This window comes from Gossypium raimondii, chromosome 7 (assembly GCF_025698545.1).
Source record: "Gossypium raimondii isolate GPD5lz chromosome 7, ASM2569854v1, whole genome shotgun sequence".
Lineage (NCBI taxonomy): Eukaryota > Viridiplantae > Streptophyta > Magnoliopsida > Malvales > Malvaceae > Gossypium > Gossypium raimondii.
In genome coordinates this window covers 32,396,418-32,421,645 of record NC_068571.1, presented here as the reverse complement: position 1 = coordinate 32,421,645, position 25,228 = coordinate 32,396,418, and the positions used below count along the sequence as shown (strand labels likewise).

General features: G+C 30.7%; 1 protein-coding gene across 1 annotated transcript; it reads right to left on the bottom strand.

Annotated features, from left to right (window-relative positions):
• Positions 1 to 3,649: 3,649 nt before the first annotated feature.
• LOC105795524 (CBL-interacting serine/threonine-protein kinase 9) lies at positions 3,650 to 7,673 on the bottom strand. Its single transcript, XM_012625205.2, has 15 exons — positions 7,282 to 7,673; positions 6,917 to 6,979; positions 6,744 to 6,815; positions 6,511 to 6,618; positions 6,324 to 6,404; positions 6,044 to 6,097; positions 5,826 to 5,951; positions 5,658 to 5,747; positions 5,379 to 5,501; positions 5,065 to 5,172; positions 4,816 to 4,932; positions 4,642 to 4,698; positions 4,223 to 4,297; positions 4,036 to 4,100; positions 3,650 to 3,933 (listed from the first exon to the last, which is right to left on the bottom strand). Exons 1-15 carry the CDS (start codon positions 7,471 to 7,473, stop codon positions 3,927 to 3,929), a joined length of 1,338 nt encoding a protein of 445 aa, XP_012480659.1. The 5' UTR covers positions 7,474 to 7,673; the 3' UTR covers positions 3,650 to 3,926.
• Between the last annotated feature and the right edge of the window lie 17,555 nt (positions 7,674 to 25,228).

Here is a 25,228-nt window from a genome sequence, read left to right as displayed (position 1 = left end):
AGTACCTCTAATCAATAGAGGGAGATGGAAAGGTAAGCGACATCAAATCGCATGTGCATGATAATCATAAAGAAGATCATTCCAAAAACATTTAGGGGCATTATGTTTGATAAGATTACCATGGCTAAAGAATTCATGGCCGACATTGAAAAGAGATTTGTCAAGAATGAAAAGACTAAAATTGATACATTCTTAACAAATCTAACTTCAATGTGGTATACAAAGAAAAATAAGAAAGTTGCGGATACGACACCACAAAAGGATTCAACTAAATATAGTTGTCTCTCTTGTGATGCGCAAGATGCACTACTTAATTTTGTTTATTTAGAGGTTAATTTGACATTAGTATCTAGTGCAACAACTCACATCAGTATGCTTATGCAAGGTTGTCAGAACTATCGAAAGCCAAATGATGGTGAAAGATACTTTTACATAGGCAATGGTAATTCGGTAGAAGTTGAAGCAATAGGAATTTTTAGATGATTATTAAGGATTGAATTTTATTTGGATTTGAATGGGACATTTGTTGTATTGTCTTTTATGCAGAACTTTATTTCCATTTTAGCATTGGACAAATTCCATTATTTTTGTTCATTTGGAAATAGAAAATTTAGTCTCTTTCATAATTCAAATTTAGTTGGTTCAGGTTTTTTATCAGGTTATAATAATATATATTTACTTAATACTATTGCTTCATTTAATGAATCTTTGCATACTATCGTAATAGGTAAGAGATACAAATTAACCAATAAGAATTTAGTTTCGTTGTGACATAAGAGATTAGGTTATATCTCCAAAATGAGAATTGAGAAACTTGTGTCTAACGGTTTTCTTGACCCCTTTGATTTTTTTTGTATAGCCTGAAAGATCTAAGAGTTAAAAATTCTTGTGTCCAAAATTATTTTATTTTTAAGCTGGATAATGCCCGTTCTTTAAGGATATTAAGTGCTATTGATAAATATCAGGAACAGTCTATTAAATCTGGTATTATTTAAATAGCAACTCTAGATTAGGACAATGTCGTAGAATCTCATAGTCAAGTAACAAACTCTACAACCTCAAGAACCAATGTCATTAAGAATATCCGCCAGAAAAAGAGTTTTAATATCTTTAGTGACATATTTTTACCTTAAGCTACATTAGATTGATGTCAAGACTGTGTTTCTCAATGGTAATATTGATGAGAAGATTTATATGGTGCAACCAGAAAACTTTGTACTCGGCGATACAAACTCAATGGTTTGCAGAGTAAATAAAATTCATTTGTGGGCTTAAGCGGGCCTCTTGTTAGTGGTATTACAATATTCACCAAGTGATTATCTCATTCAGTTTCAAGATAACTTTGGTTAATAATTGTATATATAACAAGATCAGTAGGAGTAAGAATAGTCTCACCCAGTGCTCCATGAATGATTTTAAGATTATGAAACTGCATAAGATTCCCTACATTTTAGTTGTGGGAAATCTAATGTATGTTCAAGTTTGTACTCGTTCAGATATTGCGCAAATTGTTAGGATGTTGAGCAAATATTTGAGCAATTCGGGTATAGATCATCGAAAAGCAACCAAAAGATTCATACATTATCTTTAGAAAACAAAACATTACATGCTCACACATACCAAAGGTCTAATAAGTTAGATCTCATCAGGTATACAGGCTCCAATTTTATAGAAGATGGATGCAAAATTTTGTCACTAAAGTGCAATTGTGACAATAAATTGCAATCCTATATTCCAATAACAACAATAACACATCAAAGTCAAAACACATAGACTTTAAATTCCTAGTTAAAGAAAGAGTCCAGAGTAGCTAAATGTTATAAAGCATATTGGGACAAACTCCATAATTGCGGATCTGCTTACTAAGTGACTACCACCCGGGGTTACTATGAGCACACTACTCAGATGGGAGTAATGTCATTTCGATATATTCAGTTTTAGTGGAAGTTTGTAATTTTAAATGTCTTTTTTATTATAGTAGCATTTTTGGTTATTTTATTTTACAATTTTAAAGGTATTTTATGCAGAAATAATGTTTATTTGGTTTATTCACACTCTAATTTTAGTAAGGTTTGATCTCATTAAAGTTTAAGGAGGATCAGTTGGAAATAGATATGTTTAAATCACATTGCATGTAATTTCCATGCTACACATCCCTACTTGATTTATGTCATTTGGTTATGTTAATATACGTGATCATGGATGTATTTAGTTATGATATATGTAACGAAAGTCGTTTTGGTTCTATGTTAACATAAGTAATGGACGAAATTGTTCAAAATACCTTTTGGATATGATAGTAAGGTTTTGTGCTCGTAAGGTTATATAATGACATGTAATTATAAGGTAATTATTATATATATATATGATTCAAGTGGGAGATTGTCGGAAAAATATGGATATCACATTTATAATAAGAATAATTACATTTTATTATTTACTATCATAAAAGGTTAGCCCAAATTTAAAGTGATATAATTTGGTTAAAGTTTATTGGATTTCAATTATTAAATAAAGCATAGGGTCAAATATGTGTAGATACTATGATAACTAATTTCTAATTGATGACAAGCCAATTAGAAATGAAGTTTAATATGCAAAAGTTAAATATTAAGGTTATGGTCTCCAAATTACACATGTGTAACTTTTTTGATAACCTACCTTTAGGAAAGAGAGTGTCACATTCTTTAAAATACTTGCGTGTTAATTTGAAAGATCAAAACCACAATACTCGAAGATTTTAAGAAATTGATGGATTCAGGTATGCTTTTGCATTTAGTTTTGTTTTTAATTTGTTCTTGAAAATTTGGCATGACAGATCATATCAGAGTTTTACAGTTCTAACTCTATCTAGTTCTATACTATTAAATTAGAAAATATGTTTGATACATCCTGAATATCAAAAAAAAGGGAAAAGTTGAAATCTATGTATGAATTTTGGTCCAATGTGCAATGCTATATATTAATATTGACTTTGTACATTTTATACATTAAATATTGATTTGATTCGGTTTTGAAATCACAAACATAATGATTGGTATAACATCATTTCACGTCAACATATTGTATATACAAATAATTAAATTTATTCAATATAAAAATAAATTGATGTATTTATGTCTTTAAAAGTGTACAATTTAATCAAAATTAGAGTTGTATACATACATTTGAACAACAATCAATATTTCATGTATATAATTATACCAAATTAAAATTCATACATTAAATTACACATTAAACCAAAATCAATAAACAATTTTAGTATTGATCCATAACCAACCCCATTAAATTAGAATTGTTACTCAAGTAGAATGTTTCAACAAATATGAATTGCACGGATAGTTGATATTGAATCTTTTAAAAGAATGATGTTTATAGAGTAGGGAAGGAGATGAAAACGAGAACTAAGTTCATTATTTTTTTAGGTTTAGACATTTGCTAACTGTATATTTATTTATTATCAAATTTATAGGACGACTTGGGTTTGCAATTATTTTAATAATTAAATTCATGTCAAATTTTAGGGACATCAGTATAAGTAAATTGTCCCAAAACATATATAGAGTATAGACCTTTCACTTGCGTTTTTATATTTCATGAGTGGCAGAATATGATTTGGTAATGGACCTTTTCAGCTATAACTTGAGAGAGACCTGATATGCCAATTTTGGACTCAACACAATTATTTGAAATCACAATAACTTTATTTAAAGATTTAAAAAATAAAGAAGACCGTCTCTAAATACTGCATTTACTCCTTCTAATGAATGCAAAATTTCAATGAAATTGGTTTCTTCCTAAGGAAACAAAAATGAACTCTTTTCTTAACCCCCCAGAGGCCCAACCAATAATAGAAATCACCCACATCATTGCTTGGCTAAAGCTCAAAAGATGAACATGGAACCACGCAAGACAGTTTTTCTTCATCATGGCCTGCACCACCCAATTTAGTTGCTCAAAAAACCCTGGTTGGTTCATGTCAATTCAGCAACAGATGCACGATGTGTGGTAATAGATATATCAGATCATCCTTACTCTTCAGCAATGTCTTCAGCTTTCCAGACCACATCTTTCAATCCCGATGAAAATTGTTTGTAGAACTGTCGTATTAAATGATGAATTAATACATGGAGTTGAACTTAAGAAAGCTTCACAATAAAGGCATCCAACCATCCATTCATAGTTCCGTTACGTAGAGGAAGGAAATTAAATGAAAGTATACCTTGTGAAACTCCAATGTGTCACCCCCAGTTTTCCGGAGCTCTACCATATGTAAGCAGGGAGCCACCTCAAACACCTGAGATTCAAAAGTGTCATGTTTTCCATGTTTCTCTCAAAGTTTTCTACAAAATTTCTAGTGATTTTGAGCTCTTCAAGGGGTTACTTTTGGATAGATAGAGGATTGTCAAAGATTAAAAACCATGTGCTAATATTTTAATAAAACAGTATCATTCAAGGGGATGAGTCTCCAGCATAGACTCTTAAAATCCTTCCAATGGGAGTTTAGAAAATAGGCTTGAGACTATTATATCATGCAAAAATGATCTAGACTGTAATTTAACTAATCAATTAACAGTAAACTTCAATTATTTTCAATATAACTTAAAAGAGTGCTTCACTGGTTAGCAAACAATTCAGTACCTCGGTGGCCACAGAAAGTTGGCCCTTTCTCCCATTTTTGTCACCTTTCAACTTCATCTGTGATAATATGAATGTATCAAATATGTGAGAATTGAAAAAGAATGTGTAACAGTTGAAAACTCATATCATATCACCAAAATCAGAACAAGCAAATCGAATGAGGATAAACCAAACCTTGTAGTTTTGCTTGTGAACGTTAAACCCCAGAGGCTTTGCAGCTTCCTCAATTTTGGAGATGATTTCATTAGGAGGACAATGGGAAGCAAAACGGGTTTCTCGCTTCACATGACCCTATTGTTTCAATTCAAACCAACAAAGAAGAAAGATACACTTAGCTACAAAAGAATTTTCGTATTTTACAAAATGGAAACAGGAGATCCAGACTAAGACGCAGGTAGTTCTTCAAGTTCTTCAATTACATACCGTAGGCTTCTCAAACAACTTGTCAAGGCTAAAGCTTTGAGACCTAGAGATAAACTCAAAAGCATTCAAGGACTCGGGTTTCTCTTTCCTTTCTGTTACAAAGTGTTCCTGCAAAATAAACAAATGATAAGTATCATAGGATCTTATTACCATTTCACTCTAAGTAGATTATCTGCAAACACACCGGTCCAGTTTTGGATAACCACTTAAGTCTATAGACCTAAAATATAATAATATGCTATTTTAAGAGATTATGCTTATATAGACCTCATTTTCTAGAGAAACAAAGCAGACACATGACAAAAATGTCTTACCGTTGAGTCATTAAAAGCTGCATCTACATCATCAAGATTTACATCCTCTTCCTCCTCAAATTTGGGTGGTTTGTACCCTTTCTTGAACCATTCATCGTTTAAGATATCATGGATAGTTATACGCTGCAATAATGTCCAGTGTTTCAACGGAAAGCATGTTCAACTATAAGAAGTTACAGTGTTTAAAAAAACAAAAGAAAGAGATAAAAGGAAGTTAATTGCTTAATATTCTTATTATCATTCTCTAAGTCTCAAAGCATGGCTGAATTCTGAACTTACTGTAAGAGGGTTTGGATCAAGAATACGCTTTATGAATTTCTTTGCACCAGGCGAAAGCCATGACGGACAAGTGAAATCGGCCTTCCCAATCTGAATTTCATCAAGATGTACCAAAAGTTTTAGTGAAGTTCTCATCTAAATAGAGAAGCCAATTCTGGGAATACTCACTTTGTTATACAAGGTTATAAGGTTTGGCTCATCAAAAGGCAAATAACCAGCCATAAGTACAAACAGAATAACTCCACAAGACCAAATATCAGATGATTTTCCATCATAACCCTTATCCTTAAGTACCTGTAAAGAAAAATGGCAGGTATGAGGTAACAGAGTGAACAAAAAGTGGCAGCATTAAAGCTTATTGTCTCAATAAAGTCATGATAGAATACCTCTGGAGCAACATAATTTGGAGTGCCACATGCAGTGTGAAGCAATCCATCCTCCTACATTCCAAAAGATGTTAGAAAGGTTTGCATCTATACCATATTAAAGAAAAAGAAAGATTACACTAAAACAAAAGACAGTTTTTCCCTCTCTCTTTTCCTTCTTAATTGATATTTAGCATTTATATAATCTCAATTGCCAACTAAAAGCTTTGACCTATGGCTATTATATTATTAACTTTTTGTATCGAGAAACCATCCTAGCAAATGAGGAGTAAATGCTTACCCGAACTTGCTGTGAGAAAGCACTCAATCCAAAATCTGAAATTTTAAGAACACCATAGGAGTCCAAAAGAAGATTTTCTGGCTGCAAAAAATGAAATGAATATGTCACATATGAATCAGGAAGCAAAACCCAAGTTCCAAAGTGGAAAGCTTTTAAGCAGTCATCAATCAGTTAATTGAAGCTGAACCTTCAAATCTCTATGGTAGACGCCTCTACTGTGGCAGTAATCAACAGCATTAATAAGCTGGTGGAAATAGCTTCTAGCCTCATCTTCTTTGAGTCTCCCGTGCCTGGCCTATAAATATCAAAGATTTATGACTTTAAACAATAAACTGCTATTGCGAATAGAAACTCAATGAGCGAATTTATATAAAATTTGCTTCATCTTCTTTTAACTATAAATGCCCAACAAGTCCTTACAATTTTGTCGAAGAGCTCGCCACCATTAACGAACTCGATCACGATGTAAATCTTTGTCTTGCTCGCCATAACCTATGCATTAGAAGCAAAATTAAAGTAAAAAAAAAAATCTTATCAACAATGCAAAGCAGAATAAACCAAACACCATAATTGCAGACATTAGTTTTATTTACCTCAAATATTTTAATGACATTGGGATGCTTGATGAGCTTCATCGTTGAGATTTCGTTTTTTATCTGCCCCGAATAAAATCGCAATCATTAAAAGAGAGAAAAAAAAAGAAACGAAAATATCAATGATTGAATATGAAACAGGCGAACATATTTAATCATGAACCCAGATTCGATTTAATCCAACGTTTGACCTATAGACCCCCACATTAAACATGGTCCCACGTGGTTCCCTGTTTCTGTAGTAAAGTTTACGTGAGACCCCATGTTTATTGGCGGCGGAGGGAGATAACTGAAATGCAATTTTTGTTTTTAAATTTAAAGTTGTTTTAACATATGCATGGTGGAACATTGGAAAGGGAGATCACCTGTTCGACCATACGGTGACGTAGAACTTGATCACGATCCAAGATTTTGATCGCCACACACTGGCCGGTCTCGACATTCTCAGCGAACTTGACCTTTGCGAAACTCCCCTCACCCAGGGTTCTTCCCAGATTGTACTTTCCTATGCGTGTTCTACTCAAGTGACCCTGCGATGTTTTCTTCTTAGTGCTCATTCTTCTCCTCTCGCCCTCAACCCTTCGATCCGATTTCAATTTCCCTTCGTTATTGATTCTCAAGATGGTTTTCTTTTAAATCAAAATTGTAGGCCCGGCCGAAAACGGTGAGAGGAATGTGAAGGAAAACAAATGGGAGAAGGGAGAGGGAGAGGGAGAGGGAGAGGGAGAGGGGAACAGAGGGAGGATGGCTGTTTGAATCAAAATGATTTTGATGACGATGTTCTTGATGCCATTTATTTATTTTCACTTTTTGGGAGGCTGGGGTCCACCTCTGATGACGTGGATCCGATTTAATTTTACCGTGTCCCTTCCGTGGCCTTCGTAATTTTACCCATCTGTACACCTGATATTTGTTTTATTCTATTTAGGGCAGAGGGGCACGATTAGAGGTAACGATGATCCCCCGTCGGATCCTAATATAATTTTAATCCCGTTTTTAAGTTTGGATTTGATTCGGCCTAAAAAATGACTTTAAAATTTTGCTCAATTTTAATTTGGATAAAAATATTAAAAATTCGAGTTCAGTCCAACCCGTTTATATTAAAATTTTTTATACTATTATTTTATATAAAATAAATTTTAGAAATAAAATACATCAAATACACTATAAACATTAAAATAAATGAATTCAAGATAAGTTTTGATCTACTTTAAATTCTAACAGTCATTAGAATTGAAGAAGCATTGTATTCATTCCATTAATTAATAAAATACATTCTCTATTACTTCCTATATTTTCTTTATTTTTACGCTCTCCATCTATCTTTATTTTATAACATGTATAAATTTAAAAAATATTTATACTCAAAATAACACTAATATAGTTACAACTTATCAAGCAAATACCTCTAAAATAATAACAATAAAACAAGAGTTATATAATATTCAAACAATAACAATAAAATAGTAGTAATATAATAGCAAAACAACACCAAAACAATGACAAAATAACAACAAAAATAATGAAAACAGCAACAAAAGCAGCATTTTTTTTTTGTAAACTCGGGCCAAGTTGAGGCCAAAAAGACTTACCCGATGCTCGACCCATTTAGAAAACGAGCCTCATTTTTTTGTCCAAGTCCATTTTTGAAACCTATATTTTTATTCAAACTCTTCCACTTTCTCGACCCGGCCCATCATCATGTTTAGGCACTGAATTGAACTGAATTAGTATTAACTGAATTAACCGAACTTTTTAATCTTTTAACCGTTAACTGAACCGAAAGATTTCGGTTAATTCAGTCGATTAACCGAATTAAAATTACATATAATTTGTATTATTAATTATTAAGTTATGTTAATTACCTAATTTCGAACTGAATTAATTAATAATCGAATTTCTAAAAAATCCTTAACCGACTTCCAATCAAATTAAATCGATTAATCAATCAATTAATTAAATTAAGTGGATTTGATTGATTACACCCTAACCAGGGTCAAAGCCCAGGTATCCTTAAAAGACAAACTGTCCTGTGCCATTAACATTGTAATTCAACAAATAACAAACCATAGCGTAATATGGCAGGAGTCAAATCAAAATAAAAATATCCATAAATATAATGATCACCATAATTGAAAATTGTATACGCTTAAATTGTGAATTCCTGTTACATTTTATTTGTTTTTAGGATAAGCCACAGCACATAATCTTAAAATAGTATATTTTATTTCCATCATTTAAAATTCTTTTTATTAATTTAATCACTCTAATTAAAATAATTACTTAAATTGGTCATTACCATTAAAAATTTTCATTAATCCACTAACTAATGTGATTTTTTTATACTTTTAACTAAAGCTAGGGACTTCTCTATAATTAGTCCAAAACATTTTTTTTGGGTTTATTTGCAACTTGAAGAGTTCAATATTGGTATCATTAACATTTGAATCATCTTTAAGAAGGGAGAATCCAACAACAACGACAAAAAACCATGAACATGACTATGGCTGATAAAAAAATCGACCACACTGAACATTAATCTGAACCAAGGTATTTGGATGGTTTATGGAACGCAAGTTCAAAAGTTGTAGTTGTGACACACTACACTTGATCCAGTCGTCGGATTCAAATGTGAGATATCATGTTATGTTGCCAAAGCAACTCATGTAAATCAATATTTAAAATCCATAAAGTTAAATCACATAAATACATATCAAATATAATCTAGTCAAATAGAATTTAGGAAGAGCCTAATACAAGATTACGAATCGAATCCAAATTCTTTATGTCAAGTTTTAACAATATGTCTCGAGACAAGCCTCATAAAAAATTTCAAAAAATTGCTTCAATGTTTATATGTCTCTAGACAATGAACTTATGAATCGAGACAAAAGTCATCAAGTCTTGAGACTGGGTCTCAACACAGACCTCTTATATTTTTTTGTTTCAGCTTCATTGTTTGCATGTCTCGAGACAAGGGGTTCTTGTCTCAAGACCTGGAGCAGGCAAGAGTTATCTAGCTTTGATGTGCTCTTGTCTCGAGACAAAGCCCACTAGTCTCAAGACCTAGATTAGTTTGTCTCGAGACCAATTTGACATGTCTCAAGACATTAATTGAATGCATAATAAGGTAAATTTTTGTTCTAACAGTCTCAATACATACTCTTGTTGTCTCGAGACTTAAAGGTTAAATGACCTAAAATACACATTTTCAAACATTCAAACCTCACCTAATTGTACCTAAAACATCCCTAAATATTACACCAATGAAAAATCACTAAATTAACACATGTAAACACAATCAAACACCATTAAATCATAGTATCCAAAGCATTAAGATTTAACCTATTAACTAAAACATTCAAACTTATATAAACAAACATATAATAGTTGCTAATCAAAGAATAAAAACTTAACCTTTAAAACTTTATAGGTCATAATGGCAAAAGTGCCAAATATTAACTTAAGAACATACCAACCAACCTAGGTACATGCCATAAGACTCAAAACGCTTATATACATACAAAATAACATGAGGTGACTTCTAAGCTAAGTAGGAGAAAGTGGATGCTTGACTTCAAGTCTACTAAGCTTTTATCTGAAACCTTCGCAAGGAAACAAACAAATTGTACGCTGAGAAATAAAGCTTAATGGTGTTAACGTGATTCAAAACAATAATCAATTATAACCAAAATAAACATGTACATTTAATATGAAATTCAACCATAACTTAAATCATGTTTACACTTCTTGTCTCATGCTTTCATGCTTATTTTCATGTCAAATATCAACATTTGATTCCATCTACAATATCATCTCAATTACGTATAAATTAAGGCATATTATATGAACAATTTCACTTTCTCATTTCATTCTTGAATCCATTGATTCATTTTATAACCGTAGCGACTCTCAAGGCTTGTAATAATCGTATCACTTGGTCTTTCACATGCTACTATCAATGCTATAATGTCATATACAAATTCAAAGTAAACATTCAACATTCAATATCATTTATCAATTTCAATTTTTTATAATACCTATCAACCAGAAACTAACCCAAACGAATATATGGATCATCCAACCATCACACCAATAGAATTGGCACTCAATGCATCATTGGTATGCTTGAAGCATATTGCACTTTGCACCTCATTGGTATAAACCAAAGTAATAAACATAAATCTGCCTAGCACCTCATTGATACGTCTGAAGTATAATGTGCGCTCCACACCTCATCAATATGAACCAAAGTAAACCCCGTACACTAATCCCATACATGTCAACTATACCTGACTCAATCCAAGACCATTATTAGGGTATTCACTATCTCAAAGCATATATACTTCTCATGTCACAAGTCATTGTATAGCAGTTTAATGTCATATTCAAATAATTTACATATCTTTATCATGTTTTCTTATCTTACCTAACATATACATCTCATATTCACATTTTGCAACAAAACACCATATGCATATCATCATATATACAACTTTATACTTTCATCACATTCCATAATTTAATCATAGTATAAATTTACTCACCTTTCATGAGACAAGCATATAAACATTACCTTAATCAATTTAACACTGATCAAACTATTTATTAAAAACCAATCATGAAAGCACAAGCTGAAATAGGCTACTCGTCTACGGCCTTCGCCTTTCCTTTATCTCAAGACGGGCCAATGTCATCTTTAGCTACGTATGATAAATTCGATAACATAAATAATTTTAGTTTCACACAAACACGTGAAAACACAACAGATTCATCCTAGTCCCTATATCAAAATGCTCATATCTTTCAATATTTAGCATTGAATCAAAATCCGATTTTATATTTATTTACTAGGGGACTTGGACTTTTAACCTATAACATAATTTCTTAACAACTTTTAATTTATTCAATTTAGTCCATAATGTCATAAAATTAAGTATAAGACTTAGTTGAATTTCTAATAAAATCCATCACTTTTCACTACATTCTAATTTATTCCTATTTTAATATAAACATATTATTCCCAATCTCATCACTAACAAGCTTGATTTCATCAAATATCCATTAACGACAACTTGTATTTAACTTGATAATTTGAATTTCTAATGGGTAAGTAAGCTAAGCTTAACTAATATAAAATCTATAAAAAAATGTAAAAGAAAAGACTTGATTACCTTGTTAGTTTTGGGACCAAAATGATGAAATGAAAAACAACTTTTTTTTCTTCAAGTTGGGACGAAAACAATAAAAAGAAAGATGATAACTTTCATCTCTCTCCTCTCACTTATAATGTATACTTAGATTAGTAAATTAATTAAATTTACTTAACTTAATTAAATGATTCTAATATATAATTAACTTTCTTTATTAACGGTGAATGGATGAAGTAATCACACCTTACTATCTATGTTATAACATTTTTTAAATTAAAACTAAATAACGATTGTACTTTTACAATTTAGTTTTGTATTATAATTAACAATTTTCTTGATCTAATTACTCAACAATTCAATAATATGTTTTCATACTAAATATGTAATTACTTCTATTCATAATTTCAATGACCACATTTACAGAATTCGGTTTTGGAACTACATTTTTCAACACCGACTAAAATTGAATTGTTACAGCGGTTACTCGAAACCAAACCAAAATTTATTCTTTATTTAATATATAATTAATTTTAATTTTTATGATATAAAACAAATATTTTATATTTAAAATAGTGAAAATAATTTAAAAGTTTTAAATTTTTTAAGAAATATTTATGAAAAAGACATTGAAAATTTTGTCAAATAATATTTAAAAGCCATAAAACAAAGGTCATTTGATTAAAATAGGTGTAAAAATCAAAACAAAAAATTAATATGGAAAAATTAAGAATTGAGCAAAACCAAATTACAATAGACGATCCAAAAAATCTAAAAAACCTGACCGAACCGAACTTATATCACCCCTAACCATGACTCCACCCTTTTTTATGAACCCACCTGCCAATATAACACCATCGGCCACCCTACCGCCACTGACAACCACGACGACGTGGTCTTTACTGCTACTTCAAGTAAGGCTTCTCTCTTTTACTTGCATTATTATTTTTTTGTTTGATAACTATATTTTTTTGCATGCAATTTAGAAAAAGAAACCTATGTTACAAAGGTTACAGAGGATTGAAGAACTAATCTGCTAAAACAAGTTATGTGATAGTTGCTTTCAAGTTTCCAACTGCTTAAGACTTACGTTTGGAGTGATAATTGTAGATCAACCATCTATTACATTGTAGACAATTTAGCAATGCTTGAAAAATATGGAGGATTCATCTAGTATAAGTGCATTTGGGTTACCTTCCTCAACATGTACCATTAGATTTATTTGGATTACTTCAATAATGAATAAAAATGCTGACATTATTATCATTTCAAAAGGCTAATACTAGCATTCTTTCCTCGGAATATTATAAAGTTAAATAGCATTCAACAAATCAAGTTTTATCTTCTCTAAATATTTGGGGAAAAAGCAATGTAAAACTATTAGTGTAACATCCCAAAATCCTTTGGTCGAAAATAATATGAGATAGATTTTAGTGAAATAAGATATAAAGAAAGTAAAGGATAAGGGATGTTAGAGAAAATGAATAAGATGTATGTTGTGAAATATTAATTTGAGCTAGGGACTAAATCATAAAATATGAAAAGTTATGTGGTCTAAGTGTAAATATTTAACATGTGAGAGGTTAAAGTATAAATATAAAAATTGAAGGGCCAATAGTGAAAATATCTTAAGGGTGGAAGGCTATTGAAAAAAAGAAAATGGATTAAGAAGGACTACATTGAATAAGTGAAAGAAATATGAGAGACTAAATCTCAATTTTACCAAATTAAGTGATGATTCAAGAATGGAATTTTGAAAGATCATTAGCAAGAGATAATTCTAGAATGTAATGATTATATTGGTGATATTTTTTATTTTTTAATTAATAAAATATTATATTAATATAATTTAATTAGATATTTATTAATAATTTAATTACAAAAATATTGATATAAAAGGAGGAAGAGAGAATTTTGATTTCTTTACAGTTTAGTCTTTTGTTATGAAATCCTACTATTTCACCCAAAATTCTTGGGAATTTCCATAAACAATAAAGAGAAAATGAAGTAAAGATCCTAGAGTATGTTCCATAATTTAGAAGCAAGAAATTAGTAGATGCAAGTGAAGAAAATTATAAAAGAAGAGAAGGATAGTGATGAAGTTGAGAAAGAAATGGAAGAAAAGCATAAGAGAAGACATTCTTGTCAAAAGAGGTAAGTTTTCATATTAACTTTACTTGTATTTTTATGACTTTTGTTAAAGAATGTTATAATTGAAAGGCATGATATGGGAATTTTAATTGAAATAGTAGAGGTAGAAAGTAATTGATGAAGTATGATGAATAGGAACATCTCATTTCAAGTGAAAGAGAAAAAAATATGATTTGTATTATGAGAAGCTTCAAGGTAAAGAAATGTATATGAAATTAATATATAAATATAAATGAATAAATTGAATAATAATTAATGTTATAATGATTATGTATGATTAAATGAAAGTTAATGCAAAGAATCAAGAAAAAGTAGACATTATCACTAAAACAATTTCGGACGAACAGTGGTTAAACTTTGAAAATTTACTAAAAGTTGTAGAAATTGAGTTAGAGGTTTAATCAAATATGAAATTAAATATTAATGAGTCTAGTTTTTCATGGAAGAAATGGTGCAAACAATGAGATTGTAGATTATGAGATATAATAATTTTGTGAGACAATGTTAAAATGATTTGGGTTTCCTATTTTAATTTTGGAAAATCACTATAAATTGTAAAAAAAGCTATTAAATTTATATGAATGCAATATTAGTGATTCTATATTAAAGGAAAACAAACGGAAAGATAATACTAGTCTTGTATTGTAAGATAATTAATTTTAGTGAAGAAGGGTTAGAATTGTCTAGCAGTGAGAATAGGGAAAAATTAAAGAATTTCTTGTATTGTGACTTATGTAAAATCCTGAAATTTTATGGTATAAAAGTCATTGTGTCTAGTTTCAAACACAACAAGCAGATCTTAATTTGGAATACTAGTGATCAAGATAAAAATAATTCAATGGCTACTAATTAAGTGGAAATCTTTACTAAAATTATGTAATTAGCAAAATTGAAATTAATGTTACATATACGCATACAATACTAAAAGTCATAAAATTTCATATAAATAAGCATACATAAAGGATGTGGAATGGAAAGGAGGAGGAGGAAAAAATAGCGAAAGAGCATGATGCTAATAAATTGATATAAGTGATAAAATTGCTAATAAATAAGAGTAGTTTAAATGATTTGTAAAACTTGAGTAGTTGTGTAATCTTATAATTGATTGAAGAATCAAATGGTGGTGAAATTAAAAATTTTAAAATTTACTACAAATTGTTCTGTGAACTTGATTAGAAAAAACTTCTGAACTGAATTTCTCTAAAATTGTTTCGACAACAAATGTAATATCCTAATGCTTAACCCCATGTTCAGGTCAAGTATGAGGGCGTTTCAATTATCCAACCCAAACTCGCTTCCCACAATTATCCAGAGCATTATAACATATTGGTTATGCATACAATTTTCTATTTGAATTTGATTTTATAAATTTTGAAACAAAACTTCAACAATAGAAAATTTGATAAAGTATTAATTTATCTTCTTAGTGTTATCATATTGTTCTTAAAGTAAAATCCTCCAAAAGAAAGGAATCTAAAACAATTGAGTCTAATTTTCCAAATATAAATTTGTAGAAAAATACAGTTATCAAACAAACTAAAGATTAAAACAAAAGAGAGAAATTTTATTTGAAGTAACAATAGAGGCAACGTCCTTGTGGTCGTCAGTGGCGATAGGGTGATTAGTGGCGATAGACTAGTAGGTGGGCTCATCAGAAAGAGTGGGGTCATAGTCATGGTTGATTGTCGTCGTTGTCGAATATACCTTAAGCAAAATTCAAATGTTGAGGATGCTACTATTGAAATCTTCAACTTATAAATAAACCAAAAAAAGTATTCTGAACTAATTATAGAGAGGTCCTAACTTTAGTAAAAAGTAAAAAAAAAAATCACGTCAGCAAATTATTAGTAGATTAATGAAATTTTTAATAAAAATGACCAATTTGAGTAATTATCTTAATTAGAATGACTAAATTGACAAAAAATTTAAGGTGACCAAAATAAGAACAATGCTATTTTAAGGTGACTTGTGGTTTAGTTTACCCTTGTTTCTATTTTATTTGGGTAAATTATATCAAATGTCACTGAATTTAGTTTAATTTTTTGTTTTTTTCCACCGATCTTTTTAAACTTACAAAAATCCCACTAACATTTCAAGTTATTACAATGATGCCACTACATTGTTTAAAAACTTATTTTCTTTCTTTCTTTTTAATGTTAAATTATTTTAGTTTCTTTTTCTTGTTTATTTATTTTTTAAAATATTAAATGTGACACCCTTTAATGCATTTCCTTTTCTCCCTTCCCCTTTCCTTTTTTCTCCTCCATTTACCCAAGCCACCGCCAACATGCACCACCGTCGTCGGAGCTCCGGTCAACCCCCTTCTAACACCGAAACAAAGCTCTCCTCATCATTTCTTCATCCTATGGTTCAGGTTTTCTGAGAAAATGACCAAAACTCTCGAAAACCTGAACAAAAATTTGAAGCTAAAAACTTTGATTCGTAATCGTTTGCTGTTAGATCACCTTGAGCTCGGAACATGTTACTCCCCTCAACCTTCGCTGCACTCCCACCGTTTGGATCTTACAGCAGATGCTCCGAGCCCCTAGAACCAGATAACCCGAAATGAAGCTTTGATCTTCTTTTTGTTTGTTTGTGTTGTGTGGATTTATTGTGATTTTTGTTTGATTTCAGTTTGGGTATGGTTGCTAAGTGTCGATGCTTATGAGGGATATCGGGTTAGCCATTGGGGTTTGTTGGAATTGTTTCTTTTTTTATCTGGTATGTGAAGGAGAATTTGATGTTTATGGAGGTTGTGAAAATAGTGATGAGTTGAATGGGTGGTGGTGGGAGCCGAGAGAGAGATCTGTGAGAGGTTTGGAGCAATGGGTGGAGTGTTTGATGATGGTGAAGATCGAAGGGAAGGAGCCGAGAGAGGGATGTATAGATGATGGTCGGGGTGATTGTGAAGCTGAGAGAGTGTACTTAGAGGAAGTTATTGATGTTGCCGCCCCCGGCGGTATCGACGGCGTCAAATGACGTTTGTAGAAGTTGGATGCTAAAGAAGGAAAGGGTTTCAGTTAAAAATGGGGAAAGGGTTTTAGTTAAAAATAAAGAAAAAAATAATGAAAGAAATACAAAATAATTTAATATTAGAAAAGAAAGAAAATGTATTTTTTTTAAACTGATGGCACATTTCAGACATCAGTACCCCTGTAATTGGTGGAGTGGCATCTTTATAATAACTCGAAAATGTTAATAGCATATTCTAAGTAGATTTGTCTATGGGTCGGATTTGGTACCGCTCGAAAAATGAGAGAGTATAAATAAAAAAATAAGGCTCATTTGAAGGACAGGCTGGGCCTAGGATAAGGTTTTTTTTGTCTTGAGTCTAGCTCGACCTGAATAGGCAAAATAAAAAAAATTGTAGCTTTTTTTTTTCTTATTTATTATTATTATTATTTTATTGTTATTTTCTTTTTATTTATTATTGTTTTGTTGCCATTTCATAATTATATTGCTATTATTTTATTATTATTATTTGAATATTATATAACTCTTGTTTTATTGTTAATTTTGTTATTATTTTAGAGATATTTACTTGTTAAGTTGCACATATTTTAATGTTATTAAAGTATACATATTTTTTTAAATTTATTTTCGATTTGTTGGGAACCATTTATTTTAATATTTTTAGTATTTTTTATGTATCATATATATTTAAAAAATTACATAAAAAATAATACAGCCGGGCCGGGTTGGGACGAGTTTTAACATTTTTATCTGAATTTTAAGTCTATTTTTCGGGTCGGGTCGAGCCCGAATCTAACAAACTGGGTTAAATTTTAATTGGGCCGTACCCGAACTCGATCCAACTTATGGACACCTCTACTCATAAGTTTTAAAGGTTGGTGGCAAAAATAAAAAAAATAAACAAAAATTATTAGAATTTGGTGTGGTCTACTCCTTGTATTTTGTAGCGCTTAGTAGGGGTGAGCATTCGATCGAATCGAATCGAAAATTTTCGAGTTAATCGAGTTTTCGAATCTCATTTTATCATCCTAACTTTATTTGAAGTTTTCTCGAGTCGAGTCGAGTCAGATGGAATTCGAATTCGAATCGAGCCGAGTTAAACTTTAAAAAATAATTTTGGGTCCTTGTAACTATTGTCACCCATCGTAATAAAATTTGTCCACCTTAATCAATTTTTTTATTAACTTTCATCACCTCATAATTTATTTATTAATTTTTATATCTTTGGATAGCTTATTTGTTTGCTTAGTTGTTTCAATTATCTTGATTCTTGTCACTATGTATTTTGGAATTAAAAATATATTAAATATAAAAATATGATTTTTAATGAAAGTTATTTTAAAAATAAAATGTGAAATTGATACCAATATAAAATTTTAACACGAATATTTTATGGCATAATTAAGAATTCAATTTTAATATAAATATTCAATATGAGTAAACAATTCAATAATATAAATAATATAAAATGTGAAATTTAATTTAATAATATAAATAGTATATATAAATAAAATTATTACTATTTATGTTTAGTGATTTTTTGATAATTTTGATTTTTATTTGAGAGTAAAGGGTGAGAAGTAAAAGTTTAGGGAAAATAAAAAGTTTATAAAAGTTTGAGGAAAGTAAATAAGGGAGTAAAATTTTGGAGGAAAATATTAAAAAAATTGGAGGGGGAGGTTTGGGGTAGATGGGAGGTGGGATGGGAAGAGAATAAAAGTTTTAGGGAAAAGTGGGAGGGAGTAAAAATTTTGGGGGAAAATAAAAGGTTTTGAGGGTTTTGGGGAGTAAAATTTTGAGAAAAAGTAAATGGAAGAGTAAAATTTTGATGGGAAATGGATTTTGGGTAGATTGGGGGGTTGGGAGGGGAGGGGAGTAAAAGTTTTGGAGGGAAAGTGGGAAGGAGTAAAAGTTTTGAGGGAAAAGTAAAAAAGTTTGGGAGTTTAGGGTAAAAATGTAAAATATTATAATTTGATATTCGAATTATTCGAATTATCAAGTTATTCAAATTCGAAAACTCAACTCGATTCGAACTCGAAATTCGAAAAAAAATCGAGTTAACTCGAAAAACTCGATTCGTTTAACTCGAAATTCGAATTTTTTTCGAGTCGAATCGAGTTTTGCTCACCCCTAGCGTTTAGAATTAAAATTGAGTTGAGAAAGCAGTTTTTTTGAATCGGGTATTTTTTATCTCCTGTTTCTTTTAAATATGTTGTTTTCAAATGTCAAAATGAATTCTCTACTTAAAACTTAAAAGTGTAACAATTGCGTCTAGAATTTGATGATATTATTATACCAAGATATAAAGAAATTTCAGTGACTCCACCACACAATGAAATAGCCTAATTTGTTTTTCTAATAAAAAATAGCCTAGTGTTGAGTTTCCTTCCAACCAAAAACAATCCTATAGAAAGACGAAAAATTAAAAAATATAATATATTTTCATAAGTATATTTGGTAGGAAAGATAAAAATTAGAAAAATATAATATATTCAATTTTTGATAGAGTTGAAAATGAAAGGAAAAGAATATGAAATTTATGAAAATGCATACATCTCTCTCTTCTTATTTTTCTAATATGGAATGATTTATTTTATGTATTAAGATAAAAATTGTCATCTATCCAATTTTTTCTTTCACTTTTCTTTCTTATCAAGCACACTCAAAATTTATTTTCTTCTCATTTTTCATTTTTCTAATTCTCTCATTTCACTTTTCTTTTCAACCTATCATATTCTTAGTCCTTGAACTTGTAATTATTTCCGCATTGGCTTCTGAAGTTTTTTTGTCCACATTACTCCTAGAACTTGACAGCTTTTACCAACTTACCTTTAAACTTGGATTTCGTTAAAGTGTGATAATATGATATCTAAGATTGTGCCACATCATCACCTAAATATTTTAAAGATTTCTTTAAAAAATTATAGTTTCTTTCTAATTTTTAATATTTAGTGTATTTTAAAGTGCCATATCATCACACCTTAAAGGATTTCAAGTTCAGGGACCAAATTGAGAAATTGTCAAATTCTAAGACTAATGTGGATAAAAAAGGTTCAAAGACTAAGTTGGGAAAAGTTACTAAGTTCATGGATTAAATGTTGCTTTATCTCTTATAAATATGGGTTTGAATTTGATAATTGGATATATGTTGGAATTTAAATGAATATGTAGTGGTAAGAATAAAAAAAGACTACTAAAGGCGATATTAGACTAAAAATGATATATAATAGAAACTTTAAATTATTTTATTTTTATGAAAGTATCTTCAATATGCTAAATTATCATTTTATTAATAAAATAATACATATGAAAATATTCTTATTTATATTTTTATTACTAATGCAATTATTTATTGTTTCATTTAACAATGATTGTAACACCCCACACCTGATCCAGTCATTGAACCCAAAATGTCACATTCTGTTATCAGAGCAACTCAAACTAATTTTCATACATTTTTTTATATAATTGAATCAATAGATGTAACATAATTCATATATTTCAAGTTACACAAATGAAATGCTCATATACTAGGCCTAATGGGCCTATACGTAGTGCCCCAGGGTTATACAAGGTCAAACATAGAGTCAGGACATGAATCCTAACTCAAATTATCAAAATTGAGGCGTGTCTCAAGATAGTGAAGCCATGTCTCAAGGCATGCCTCCTCTCTTTTATATCTCTAACTTTGAAGTTGGTTGTCTCGAAATATTAGGGTTCATGTCTTAAGATAATGTCTCTCGTGTCTTGAGATAGGTCTCGAGACTTAGATCCACTGTTCTGACCCTTAGCTTCGATGTTATCTGTCTCAAGAAAATGAATCTCATGTCTTGAGACCAAGAAAACGATGTCTCTAGACAGGCATGTCTCGAAACCAATACCCATCAATGCACAATTTAATCTTTTTTTGTTCTTGATGTCTTGAGACACTAATGCAATTTCACCTATATTGCATATTTTAAAGTCATACAATTGATATTCAAAACATGCCTAATGACACCAATTCAAAATGCATTAATTCAATATTCGATAACACATTTTTAAAACCTATAATCATGGTAGCTAATTCAAATCACCAAAGCGCACACACAACCAACAAATTAGCAATACTAAAGCATACATATTTAGATATAAATTTAGCATCAAAATACACCAAATAGCCAAAAACAAGTTCCAAAAATATGCCAATAACTTCTAACATCATTAAAATGATAGTAAATTTTGTGCATTAATATGAAAATAAAATCATATATACACTTGTAAAAGGGTAAAAGACTACATATAAACGATAAAATTCTAGGACACAATTTTTATTAAAAGTAAGAATAAATTTACCTCAAAAACTATATTTATCTAATATTTTAATATTAAAATTTCAAATTTTATCAATAAAAAAAACATTATTAAATTTTTAGTTAGTTTGCAAAGTTAAAAGGTTAAATGACTAAATATATACATTTTTGCATTAATACTAAAATTTAAAATATGTATGTCACAACTCACACCTAACTCGATTGTTGGGCCCGAATGTGTGACGTCACATTTCATTTCTAAAGCAACTCATATCAAACAATCACATTACATCATATAATTAAATCATGTAAATACATATTAATCATAATTCAATTAATTAAGGGTGAGATAGGATCTCATATAGGGCTAGAATTCCAATCCAAACTATTTTAGTCATGTTTTAACATAATCTCGAGACATAACCCTATGTTTCGAGACAAGCCCCATTTTTAAAAATGATATTTTTGCTTCAATGTTAACATGTTGATCGCCTTAGGATGTACCAACGTCCAAAGTAGAAATCTTGCACAAAATATATGGAAAAGCAATATTCACAAGTGTATAGGTCAAGTTGTAATATAGTTACAACGGAGTAGATGAGTACTCCAACGATCGTACCCAAGGGAGGCGAGCACTAAACTAATTCTAACCTAAGCATAAATAGATCTAATTAATACTTTAGATGAATTATATTATGATCAAATAAAAAGAAAGGTTTTTTAAGATTCTTAATAATAAAAATAAATTGAAAAGAAATAAAGAAATAATGAGAAATCAAATAGTGAATATATCAAATTTGGGCATAGGTGATTAGCTTGCTTTGGTGATCATAATCAATTGTCGCTTCAGGTTTTCTTGTTCAAACAACTAGTCGATATCCTAGTAGGACCTTCCAATCTTCCACTAGAATAACGAGTTGGTAAGAACTATTTACCTCTAGACCTCACAGTCCAAACCGATTCAAGGTTAAGGTGTTTACGGATAAGCCATACCAAATTTGGGTTAATTCCGACCTTAACGACTTTCTAGGGTTGTCAGGCCTAGGGTTTAGGTTATTCCCTTCCTAACAGTTGACCCGCTAAGAGAACCCTACAAAACAGTTAATTAATCATAACTCCACTGGCTAATCCCCTCATATGAGGATTAGTTCCTCATGGATTTTATAAACAATATAAACTTGATAGAAAACGTAAACATCAATAATAGTTCAAGAGTATAAAGTTTAGAAGAAGCTTGATTTGTATTAGAATTGAGTGCAGAATCCTCATAGAGTTTGATTATGTTTCAAAAATTTGATTTCCTCCACAAAAGAAAACAACGAAAATAGAAACAAACCTAAAGCCTGAGAAAAGAGAAAAACTAAAGACTAAATCTAAGAGGAAAATTATACAATACGAAAGCTGTCTGTAACATATGTTAAATGAGCCTATTTATAGACTTTAGAGTGGCCGTCATCCTTAACCCTAGGTCAGCTTCCGTCCTTATGCTTAATGTTTGATTGTACAGACCAAAATGCCCCTGACTCGTAATTATTTCCCGTACAGAGATGATGTCGCGACACACCAGGTCTTGTGTCGCGACATCCAGAGCAGTATGCTCTATCTTCAGGATGTCTTTAGAGATGTGTTGTTGACCGCCTCCAGACGTACTAACATTCAGAGTGTGAACACTATAACAAATAATATATATATGAGGTGGTATCTGCAAGTATATGGGTCCAATTGTAATATAGTTACAACGGAGTAGGTAAGTACTCTAAGGATCGTACCCAAGGGAGGCGAGTGCTAGATCAATTTTAAGTTAAACACCGAAAGATCTAATTAGTACTTTAATTTAGTTAAAGTACAATGGTTAAAATAAAATAGATTTTTTAATATTTTTTATAATATAAAATAAAATAACATAAATAAATAAAATTCAAGAGATCAAAGAATAGGATAAATCAAATCTGATTATGGGCGATTAGTTCGCTTCGGTATTTTTCATTAACTGTCGCTTTGGGTTCCTCGTCAATCAACTAGTCACTATCCCAGCAGAATCTTCCTATCTTTCACTCAAATAACGAGTCAGCAAGAACTATTTATCTTCCGACCTCACAGTTCAGATTGGTTTAGGGTGAGGAGTTTACGGATAGGCCTTACCAATTTTGGGTTAATTTCCACCTTAATTACTTCCTAGGGTTTTCAAGCCTAGGGTTTTAAATTCTTCTTTTCCCAAACAGATAATCCGTTGAGTAACCCTACAAAATAGCTAATGGGTCATACCTTCACTTGTTAATCCCCCATCTAAGGATTAGTTTCTCATGGTTTTCATAAACAATATGAAATTGATATAAAGAGAAAATATGATAAATGAATTGAAGTGTAGAGTTTAAGAAAAAGCCTGATTTGTATTAAGAATAAATAGAATTCATAGAGTTTGACTGTCTCTACAATTAAGATCTCTCAAGATAAACAAGAATAAATTTATAATAAATCTAAAACCTAAAAAGGAAGAAAAGCTAAATTGAAACTAAAAGCAGAAAACTAAGTTAAGTAATTGGTGTATAACATGTAACAAAGGAGCCTATTTATAGATTTTAGGTGGTCGTCTTCCTTAACCCTAGATTAGCTAATGTTCTCGAGCTTTAAGTTTGATTGTACAAACCAAAACGCCCATTGGCTCGTGTTATTTACCGTTCAGAGTCGATGTTACGACACATAAGGACCTGTGTCGCAACAAAAGAGTCAGTATACTCCTCTTTAAGATATCTTCAGGTGTATGTCGTGACACCTTCAAGCTGTGTCGCGACATTGAAGGCAGTTTCGTGATTTCTCCATTCTGCTCTCTATATTACGACATTGAGCATTTCGTGTTACGAAATAACGGCCAATATCGGTTTAGTACGCCTTCTCATGGTCTCCTGCACACGTATAAAGTTCATTAGCTCAACCTTAGGCCTCATTCGACCCCTAAGGTCAATAAAAGACTCAATTTGCACATTTTATTGAATTTAACAAAACTTAATAAAACATAATTAAATCCTAATGAAAATGCTTAATTTCAAGCCCCTAAAGTGTGAAAACTAGTTTAATCTGCTACACCAAATTACAGTAGATCAAACTCCTCCACACTTAAGTCATTGTTTGTCTTAAAGCAATGTGAACAAAGACAAGAAATAAAAGACGTCCCTTGAGCATATATTATATAATTATTGACCTTGGAGAACATGACTAAGTGTTTCATATTCACAGATAACTTTAACATGATGAATAATTGACTTATCACTTTTGATTACAAACATCTAATTTCAGTATATTACAAAGTATATAAACATTAAGAGTCTCACCTGTAAGGATCCATCAATAAATCATACAAGCACTTTGATTATCCGAGTAGAATACAAATAGTCGTTTATGCGGTTGTTTAATATAATGTCCATTCATGCATAAGAATATTTAGGTTACATAGGAATTTTCGGCTTGTAACATTCTGAGGCTTAAAATAGGTATGAAATTAAAAAAACAGTAAGCATCAAGAGGAGTTATAAACACAAAAATAGTTTGGCACATCGTATCAATTCCTATTCTTCCCCTTTAGTGACCCTTACCCGCTCACCGCCTTATTTCCCCTTCTCTTTCCTTCCTTGTTTCTCCAAATAGGAAATCATAGCATGACATGGTAACTACGGCTAGCCTACGAGTTTCTGTGCACTAATGAACGATTTTTTCTTTTTCAATTCATCTCAATCACAAATGTTTTTTTG